We start from the raw sequence: 10,424 nt of genomic DNA on the forward strand, positions 1-10,424 counted from the left end.
CGGTACAGGTGTATCTTCGCGGTCTTAACTGCGGATTCCCACAATCCGCCAAAGTGTGGAGCTTTTGGAGGGGTATAATGCCAGTTTATCCCCTTATCGGCACAATCGGCAGTAATAGTGTTGCGGTGTTGCTCATCCTCGAATAGCTCAAAAAGTTCCCTTAGCTCACGTTCGGCTCCTTCAAAGTTTTTTTCCATTGTCGGAATGGATGTGCGCTGGGAATCCACGCCGTGACGTGAAGCGTCTTAGGGCTGCCAAAAATCCTGAGGTTGTCAAATCTCCTACCAGTTCCAGGTGAACCGCTTTCGTGGAGAAGCACACGAATACACAAAGATAGCTCTTGGCGGCTGCGGCCTTGCGATGCGCAGGCTTCAAATAGAACGGGCCGGCGTAGTCCACCCCAGTGATGGAAAAAGGCCGGCTAGGTGTGATGCGGGATGACGGAAGTTGCCCGTTTGGCTGCTGCACCAATGCAGGATCTTGACGAATGCATCGGAAACAGTTCCGCACGATGCCTTTCACCAATCAACGTCCGTCCAAGGGCCAATACTGCTCCCTGATTTGTGATAGTAGCAGCCTTCCGCTGGCATGTTTTCGTTCCTCGTGGAAGTGCTCTGCTAATAGCCGGGTAAAAGTGTGGTGTTCGGGTATTACCGCAGGATGCTTAGCTTGACGAAAGGAGTCAATTTTCGTAAGGCCGATTGCTTAGGTAAGGCTTCTCCTTTTATCAGTTGCTTAACTTCCACAGAGAAGGCATCTTGCTGTGCTAGTTTACATAGAGCTATTTTTGCTGCCTCCACATACTCGGCTGTGATTGCTGTTGGTGCTTTAGCATGCGACACTAGCTGCTGCGTTCTTGCTTTCTGCTTAGTGTTGTACACAAGACGTATGCAGTAGGCTATAATGCGTACCATTCTAGTGTAGGAGGATGAGATATCGAACCATGGATGAGATTTTGCACATACGACAGTAGCACTCACCTGACGTGTTTCTAAGTCCATATCGTCTACCGGTTCCGGGTTTGAGCTGGGCCAGGATGATGAAGGCTGCGCTAGCCAGTCTGGGCCGGATTTCCAAAGCGTGCTTTGCTTGAAGTATGTTGCGGACATGCCTCGGGAGACCAGATCAGCAGGGTAGCAGGTACCCGGAACGTGCCGCCATTGCCGTGGATGCGAAAAATGTTGCACTTCCGCAACTCGATTCGCTACAAACGTCTTCCAAGTGTTGGGTAGTGAAGCAATCCATTTTAGGGTTACAGTTGAATCGGACCAGAAGATGGATTCGGCAGAAGCAATCTGCATTGCATTCTTGACGCGATGGTGAAGGTGCGCTCCCAGGACAGCTGCACTAAGTTCCAGTCTCGGCAGTGTGACGCGCTTCAAAGGTGCAACGCGAGACTTCGACGCTAACAGGCTGATTTGCACTTCTCCCTTCGCGGTCTCGCAGCGTACGTAGGTGCATGCTCCGTAGGCAGCTTCGGAGGCATCGGTGAAAGTGTGAAATTCTACCTTTGAATGTGGTAAAAGTACATAGCGATTAGTTTTATATTCAGCTAAAGCTTGCCAATCACCTTGAATTGCTTTCCATTTTTTGTAGATTTGTTGCGGTACAGGTTCGTCCCAGCCGGATTTCAGCAACCATAGCTCCTGCATCAACATTTTTGCTCGAACAAGTATCGGTGCGATCAGTCCGAGTGGGTCGTACATTTTTGCAATGTTGGATAAGATCGATCGCATAGTTGAAGAGGTGTCATCGATGCCGACATTCGAATCGAAGCATAGCTCATCGGTTTCGGGCTTCCACGAGATGCCAAGCGCCTTGACTGTTGCATTGGGTACGAAATGTAGTGACGATTGCGTGCCAATATGGTCAGCACTCAGACCGGAAACCACACCAAGCAAGTTAGACGTCCACTTGCGCAATTCAAAACCTCCCTTGGCAAGCAACTCGGACAACTCTCGCCGCAGAACAATAGTCTCTTCCATGGTGTTGGCACCACCAATAAAATCATCTGCATAAAAATTGTGCTGTAGGGCTCTGGAAGCAACAGGATAATTGGCACCTTCATCTTCTGCTAGCTGAAGTAGTGTCCTAGTAGCAATGAACGAGGATGGAGAAAGTCCGTACGTAACTGTGTTCAGTTCGTATATGTGTACAGGTGTGTGTGGCGTGAAGCGAAACAGTACTCGAACTAATCGGCGATCATCTGGGTGTAGCGCAACTTGCCGGTACATTTTTGCTATGTCACCGAGAAAGGCGACCTTGTATGTACGGAATCGCAGAATTATGTCCAGCAGGTCATCTTGCACAATAGGGCCAACACAAAGTATATCGTTTTTCCTTAAATCGTTTTTCCTAGCCAGAGCTTGTCTTTGCCGAGCCGTCGAATACTACCCTCACTTTTGTGGTGGAACTGGATGCCTTAAAAACCGGATGATGCGGCAGGAAGTAAGCATTTTCGTCGTCAGAATCATTTCTTATCTGAGACATATGGCCAAGCTCCAAATACTCTTTCATGAACTTGTGGTAGTCGGATTTGAGCTGTGGATTCCGTTCCAACCTCCTTTCCAGCAACTCAAAACGCCGAAGTGCAGTTGCTTTAGACAGGCCAAGCTTTTCGTTAAAATTAGGCTGTCTGGGTAGACGCACAATGTACCGACCCGAATCGTCTCTTTGGATGGTTTCTTTATAAAAGGATTCGCATCGCCGCTCATCGGGAGAGTACGCTTCTTTCATACTTAGCTCCTCTAGCTTCCAAAAGCGTTCCATAGAATCCTCCAGAGAGGCCATGCAGATGATTGTGGATGCAGTGGTGCAATCGCTCGGCGGTGCAGGATCTTGAGGAGGGGTGGGCCCAATCATAACCCAACCAAATACGCTATTCAACATTGTCGGAAGGGTCGGAGCAAGTTTGTGCTGATTTACGTTCACAAAGAATAAAGCGTAATGACGAGCGCCAAGAATGATGTCGATTGTAAAATTGTGGATCCGCTAAAACGATTTCAGTGGGTATGTTCCAGCTGCGAGTACAAATATCATGCGCCGGCAAATCAGCTATCACCTTGTCAACAATCAAAAATTCAACACCCAACTTGAAATCTTCTGTTCTCGAGGCGATCGTAGCTCGCACCGATTTATTTATCGTTCAGGGTCAGACCTGCCCCCTTAAGGGTTATATTTACAGTGTCATTTCGCAATGCTAACCTCTGAGCGAGCCTGCTGCTCATTAAATTAGGCTGCGAAACACTGTCCAAAAGTGCACGAACCGGATGCACAATGCCATTTGCATCAACAACATTCAATAGTGCAGTCTGGAGCAATACCTGCGAAGGTGCTTGTCTAACTGCAGCTACAAAACTACGTTGTGTGTTAGCAGTTGGATCGTTAGTGTTGTGTGTTTGGTGTACCGGTTCATCCCGCGCAGCTAGCTGTATGGGTGTAGTGGTGGATGTGCCGGGAGTGCTTTGTGAGTGTAACATTGTGTGGTGTGCTAAATTACAGTGGCGACATTTATACTGCGAGGAGCAATCTCGAGCTCTATGATTGTCCCGCAGGCAATTTAGACATAACCGCGCATCAAGCGTTGTTCGGTAACGTTGCGCAGGATTCATGGCAAGGAATCGCTGGCATTTTATGATAGTGTGCGGCATATTGCATAAGTGACATCTGTTGTTATCGCGATCAGTTGTGGCAAAGCTGGAGGTGCGTGTAAATTTATTTCTTCTTGCATAGGATTGTGTTTCATCATTTAACGTCTCAGATTTGTTTACTCACAGCGTTTCTAGAACTCTCATACGGCGATGTAAAAATGTAATGAGTGCTTCATAGCTGGGATTTTTCATGCTCTTCCCAATCGCGTAGTGTTGTTTTTGGCAATTTTGTACACAACAAATGTTCCAGAATACTGCTCCATTCATCTGTCTTTTCTCCTAAATGGCTCAACGTTTTTTTATGCCGCTCGAATTTATCGACCAACTGATGCAATGCCTTTGCGTTTTCTTTCCTAGCCGGTGTGATGTATCTTTCCGTGAGCATTTTCCAAGCCAGTGTATAGTTATTTGAGCTTATTGTTATCGACTCAATTACTTGTGCGGCTTCGCCTTTTACGGCTGCGCGCAAATAGTGAAACTTCTGTATGGCGGGAAGCTCATCATTTTCGTGAATAAGACACTCAAAGGTGTCGCGGAAAGATAAACATTGCATATAGTCGCCATCGAAATCGGGCAATGCTATGGTGGACAGCTTTATGCCTTGCAGCGGGTTGCTGCCGGCCCTGTGCTGCGACCCTTCGCTACGAGGAATTTGCCTATATTTTGCCTTCAAAGCAGCTTGCAGTCTTATGAGTCGTGGTTCAAAATCTTCGCGCAGTGTTGCGTAATAAGACATTTCTTCAGCAGTGATTGCACTATCTTCCAGCTGCTGTTGAATGCTTTCCAAATCCTTACACATTTGCTCAAATTTGCTCATTCTAGTTTCAACCTCAATCGAGTCCCGCTCAGATTGGTAATCTTGGTTAAATTGTTCATATCGTCCCAAGATAGTAAGCAAAATCGTTCTTCTCTACGCCAAGATCGTCGGTTGCACGGACATTTTACAAGATTAGTTATTGGTATTAGCGTAATATAAAGCCAGCCAAACGATGCGAGTGCGTGTACAGAAGGGTTAGCGTAAGCGCGCGCAGATAATATTTACTTTATCGAAAAACTCTCGACTAATCAGGTTTTCGACACTATCCTGGTCACGGCACCAATGTTAACTCGGAGGAGAATTTCGGATAAAGTCTTGCGCGTTTTTTTTTCTGTTTTCTAAGCTTCCAATAATTACCAATCTTGTAACGACGATTTGCCAGAGAAGAAGAGGACGAAAAAGCCTTTTCGCCATCTATTTATTAAATCAAAACCGCTAGTGATGTCAGCGTAAACAAGTTCAAAAAATGAACGGATTTGTTCCGCTCCGCTCCGAACTGCTCGACTCCAGCAGTTGCTCCAACAGCCACCTCAACATAATTGTTGCTTACCGAAACCATCCAACTAAAAACACATCCAAATTAACCAACAATCGAATCAGGTGAGACAGAAAACTAACCATGCAATAAATGGTTAACATACACAAATCGTAGGACACGAAGCGCGAACCGACAACTTATAAAAACATAACGCGTCGGTAACATGAAACGCGCCTCGCAACTCAGAACGGCTGCAAAACGATTGCGCAACAATAACGCCAAGTGACAAACAAATAACCGGACATTTACTTTATATTTTGATGCACGAACCTCAAACCAGGAAGGTTAGCAACCACATAATGAAAATAGGTCAATATTAGTCGTAAACATAAAATAAGTGCAAAAAGACATTGTGTCATCACTGTTTAAGAATTCGTTATAAATAAAGCTTATTCGAAACAGTGAGACAATTCACTAGTTTCATACACGTAGATCACTCGTGTTTAGTGTTTCTCCCCATTAGCAGATGCCGCCGAAGGCTCTGCCCAATTGGTAACCACTCTTGGTTATCAGCTGTTCAGTCGGTTGACCGATCAGCATTACCCCTTCTACGGAAGAAGTGCAAGTTTGCACCTTAATCGGCTAAAACTCCCGCAGCGTTTAAACGCCGCCTGGAATCCGATCCATCGCGCAAGTAAAGTTCCGTAGTTCCACCCGTCCGTTGCATAAGTGTAACTTGACCATCTCTTCCTAACGCAGTGAACGAATGATATAATTCATTCGCAATTAAACCAACTACGGTACGTTTGGCCGCCTCGATACCCTGCCTCGTTCTGCACTATTCCTCCACATTCCGCGCATCGACTTTCCGCACACTGTTCTGGTAAGTGTGGAGTTCTGGTTCGGTGTCATATTTATTCGCCCGTCTTCGGCGGTGGTTCAATAACAACTGTCAACCTATTCTCCCTACTTGTACATGCTGTCCCTCTCTGTCACTGCTATTGCATTCTACAGTAAGCAAAGTGCGCGCCGAACGTATCACAATATTTACAAACATTAACCGTCATGTGTACAACCGCCTACCCGGGTAAGTTTCGCATCTTTATTACAAAATAAATTTGGATTAAAAATCGTTTTAAAAATTTTAATGATGCCTCTGAAACAATGTTTTGAACCCATGTGCAAAAAAAATTTATCAAAAATGTCTAATTTTTTTTTTAATTTTTAAGATTACATAGGGTAACTGTACCAGTTTTCGGCAGGCTAGTGCAGCAGTTTCACAAAAATTGCTCACACATCAATATTTTTCATTATTTTTCTTGAAAGTGTTGTTATTCTGGTTGATAAACTATCGTAGTATGTTACAATATTTTTATTTGCCGGTTCAAATCCCTTTTTCATAAATATTCGTGAAAATGCAAACATTGATTTTGCTCCTATTTTCGGCAGTTTGTTCCTATTTTCGGCAGGCTGTGTTCCTATTTTTGGCAGCGCGAATACGGGTCAGAAAATGTTTGTATCAATGTGAATATGTACAAAAAAATGTTTAAAGCAATTTAACACTCTTACTTTCCTAAGATTGGTGTTAAAAAGCACTTTAATTATTGATTTTATGTTGCTTATTTTGGCCCGTTTTGACAGCCATTTTGATGCGACATTTAAACAGAGCAGCCTTTGACAGTTTGATGGTTATAGCGTACGGGGCGAATTGGCTTACAAATATTTATTTTTCTTTTAAGTTAGTGCATTGTTTGTCGTAAAATTGGTGATATTTGGTACAAGAAAGGTCATATTATGTGTCGATATACGCATTGTAGTGTTCTGATCAATTTTTAAAGAAATATTCAGCCAAATCCAAGGTGTGTTATTGTTTCGAGTTTCGGCAGGAGCCCACAACATTGAGGTGTCAAAAATGAACATTAACTGTGTACCTATTTTTGGCAGCATTTAAAGTGAAAATTAACTTGTTTATCGTGATTTTAAAATTCCGAACAACCCAACCCGCCTTGTGAGGATGCTTTGAGAAGATGCTTATGCCTTTTTCTTTTCATTCAAATGTTGTATTACAGTGTAACAATATATTGCAATTAACACTGAAATCACCTCTTTTAAAATGATACCAACCACTATAAGCAAACGAAATAGAATTGGCTGAAAATTAACACACACATTCATACTTTTGTCATAGTATTACTGCCGAATAGGGATGGGTGTTTTGGACAGTGTTGCGAACGGTGACGTTCATCGACATAAAATTGTAAACATTTATTCGATTTGAAGCTTCCCATTCCCATCTCTCTCTGTCATTTGACATTCCCGTCAAAAAATGTCATTTGACATGAAGACATTTTCAAGATACATTCATTTGACATTCGCCAACCTGTATGAATCGTGAACTGTGTCGTATTGCAAATGGCTGTATTCATGTCAAACTACAACAGAGCGTGCGGTGAAAAGGCTTTCATTTCATTAGTTTTTGTTTGTGTCAATACGATTATCGCTCGAATCTTGATCAAAACGAAATAAACGTAGCAAGTTGAGTGTAATATTAAGTGTAAAAGTGGATAATTTTGAGTGTGATATTAGTTACAAAACATTAGAGCAATGGTCGAAAACATTACGGCGAGCACATCGGGAGGGAAACGAAATCTACGCAGTATAGTGATCGATGACTGCGTGGCTGTGGAAAATGGACACATGGTGTGCACTATTGACAATTTCAATGGTTGCAAATACCGCCAAAAGAGCGAAAAATATGATCCGGGGAACTTCATCCGGCACATACGAACGGCTCACCCAGTGTTGACTAAGTCATGTGGACTCATGCAAGAAGACGCTGCAGCTCCATCGAAGCAAAAAAAAAAAAATACATAAGTTCCAGTAATCATCGATCGACAAAAATTATTAGAATACATGATAAAATTGATATGCATGCATAATGTACCCATGCTCTGCGTAGAATGAGAAGGTTTGAGGATAATCCTTCAACCAATATGTGATGCATTAAAAATTCAGCTGAATCGTCAGAACCTTGTCTGCCACCTAGGAGCTGCTGCAGGAAAAGTTCGGAGTGAAATATCCTCCGTAGTTAAAGGAAAACTACTTTGCCTCAAGATCGACAGTGCAACCCGGCTCGGACGACACATATTAGGTGTTAACATACAATTTTATGACACAATGAAAAAGGATATTGTTATTTACACCATAGGTAATACGTCTTACAAAATTACAAATTTTTATCAAACGCAAAAATAATTTCAATTTGATTTATATTCTTTCAATCTTTGCACATGTTTCCAAAATGAAAATATCAATAATTCTACAGGCATGCTGGAATTAAACAATAGACACACTGGAATATTTTTGAAAAGCAAGATATTGGAAATACTCGCTCTATACAATGTTTCACTAGAGCAGATATTCACGGTAACATGCGATACCGGGGCGAACATGATAGCTGCTGTTAAGCAATTACAATCCGAACTTCAAACCCTGTTCAACACACCAACGGAAGACGATGGCTGCACGATTCCTGACGAACAATTGGAGTGGACTGAATCCGTAGAACGAGAATTCAGTCACACTATAACTGTAGTGAGACAGCACGTACATACTATGCAGCTTTCAGTGAGTGATGTCATCAAGGCATACAATGTGGAACTACGCAAATGTACATTGGTGGCAAACAACTGCCGTAACAACTGTACAAGTCTGTGTTTAGCGAAGAGTCACTTCCACCGCTATATTCCAAAACGAGATGGGGAGGCATTTTTGAAATGCTGAAATATTTTAGTGAGCGTGAGGAACTATTCAGTGACCTGGGCCAACAGTACCCGGAGCTAGGTTGTATTATTAAACTCATCATAAGGTTGGTTTTAACTATAATTTGAAATTTTATTCTACTTACAGACCTTATGGAACAATGGCAATTCGTAAAAGAATATGTTGAAGCGTTTGAGCTAGTGTACATAGCAACTAGACATGGGCAAGAAGAGCGGGAATCATAAGGTTCGCTCGCTCCCATTAATGAGCGGGCGCACGCCGCTCTTCATTCCAGAAAAATATGATTCGCCCGCTCGCATAAAAAAATAAAAAAAGCTCGTTGAAATTAGTTTCTCCGAGAAAAAAATCTAATACTGTTGGGCTTATACGGAATGTAAATAGCCACAAGTAAAAACAACAAATATTTTTATTGTGGTTAAAACTAAAACTCAAATTAACGTTTTATTGAAAAAAAAAAAAACATCACAAGCTACTGTCGTCGACCCACACTGGGGGGACATACAGAGCGATGGTTCGATGCTGTAGTGTAAGCGAGACAACACGATGTGACGAGCAGCTCCAAGTTGAGCTCGCTGAAAGAAGACACACACACATTCACAGACGGCTCGTCAAAGCACGGTATTTGTATTGGTGTTAGTGAAGCGCGCGTGTAAAACAGAATGCGAACTCTCATCGCAGCGCGTTTCTCCTTGCTTCCTCATACCCCTCGGCCTGAATCACTCAAAATTTGGGGTCTCATTGTTTGCGTGGACTGCATTTCGACAGCGTCACTCAAATCACTCAAAAAATACACTCATTTTGCCGGACGGGAAGCCCGTGGCCGTCGTCAGTTTTTTACACACATACATGTAGGATGAAAGAGAAAAGAGTGCTTTATTCAATTCAAATTAACAAAATCGTCTTAGTTCTTCACGTGTGTTTCACTTCAATCTCCGTGTGCGACTGTCCGCATCCGCTATCCGTTCACCGTTCCCCCGGTTAATCGAGTCACGCTGCTCTCATCCGAGCTGTCATCACGAACCACAGGGTGGTTCATTCGTCACCCATCCTACACGGCCCTTCCTGATGTTACATCCGGCCCGGATGTACCCATGGTTTCACGGCTGAGCAAGCCGTAGTCGTCTGCGATGGTCCTTCAGCATCGTCATCAAGTTTCCGCACACTCAAACGGTCATGCTCCAGAATCTCCTTCACGACGTACGGACCGTAAAACCGCTGCCGATACTTTCTCCCCGGTCCAAACTGTGTCACGGGAAGTGCCACCAGATCACCTTTTTCGTACTTACGCGCCGGTCGCTTCCGTAGATTGTAGCTTCGTCGATTTTCGTCCTGGATGGCTTGGATTCCATCCCTAGCCATTTTGCGTAGCTCATCTCTGTCGTTCTGGAACGACTGTTGCAACTCTGCTTCAACCATGGCGCGCAACGTGTTACCGTCAGCATCTTTCATCTTGACTCCAACTAGCAATTCAAACGGACTGGTTCGGATTGCCCTCTGCCAGCTGCTGTTGATCGCCTTCTGCACCGCATTCACGTGTCGGTACCACTCTTCCGGTTTATCGATAGATAGCTTAGTCAAAACCGGAATAATGGTGCGATGTACTCGTTCCACTTGTCCGTTGCCTCTTGGAACACCTGTGACAATCGTGTGTAGTTCGATGTCACGCTCTTCACAATAACTCGCGAACATTGACGAT

General features: G+C 43.7%; 2 protein-coding genes across 2 annotated transcripts; one reads left to right on the top strand and one right to left on the bottom strand.

Annotated features, from left to right (window-relative positions):
• Positions 1 to 650: 650 nt before the first annotated feature.
• On the bottom strand, positions 651 to 1,985 carry LOC120905692. Its single transcript, XM_040316696.1, has one exon. It carries the CDS (start codon positions 1,983 to 1,985, stop codon positions 651 to 653), a length of 1,335 nt encoding a protein of 444 aa, XP_040172630.1.
• Positions 1,986 to 2,946: 961 nt separating this feature from the next.
• On the top strand, positions 2,947 to 9,308 carry LOC120905695 (the record flags this gene model as incomplete). Its single annotated transcript, XM_040316703.1, has 5 exons — positions 2,947 to 3,009; positions 7,961 to 8,156; positions 8,271 to 8,615; positions 8,855 to 8,916; positions 9,285 to 9,308. Coding segments are annotated over exons 1-5 (690 nt in total), but the record flags the coding sequence as incomplete, so codon positions are not given.
• Positions 9,309 to 10,424: the final 1,116 nt, after the last annotated feature.

The sequence above is a fragment of the Anopheles arabiensis genome, chromosome X (assembly GCF_016920715.1).
Source record: "Anopheles arabiensis isolate DONGOLA chromosome X, AaraD3, whole genome shotgun sequence".
Lineage (NCBI taxonomy): Eukaryota > Metazoa > Arthropoda > Insecta > Diptera > Culicidae > Anopheles > Anopheles arabiensis.

What these genes read in the sequence shown, in the direction of transcription:
- LOC120905692 (XM_040316696.1), bottom strand. Translation starts at nt 1,985, where the DNA reads ATGGAAGAGACTATTGTTCTGCGGCGAGAGTTGTCCGAGTTGCTTGCC.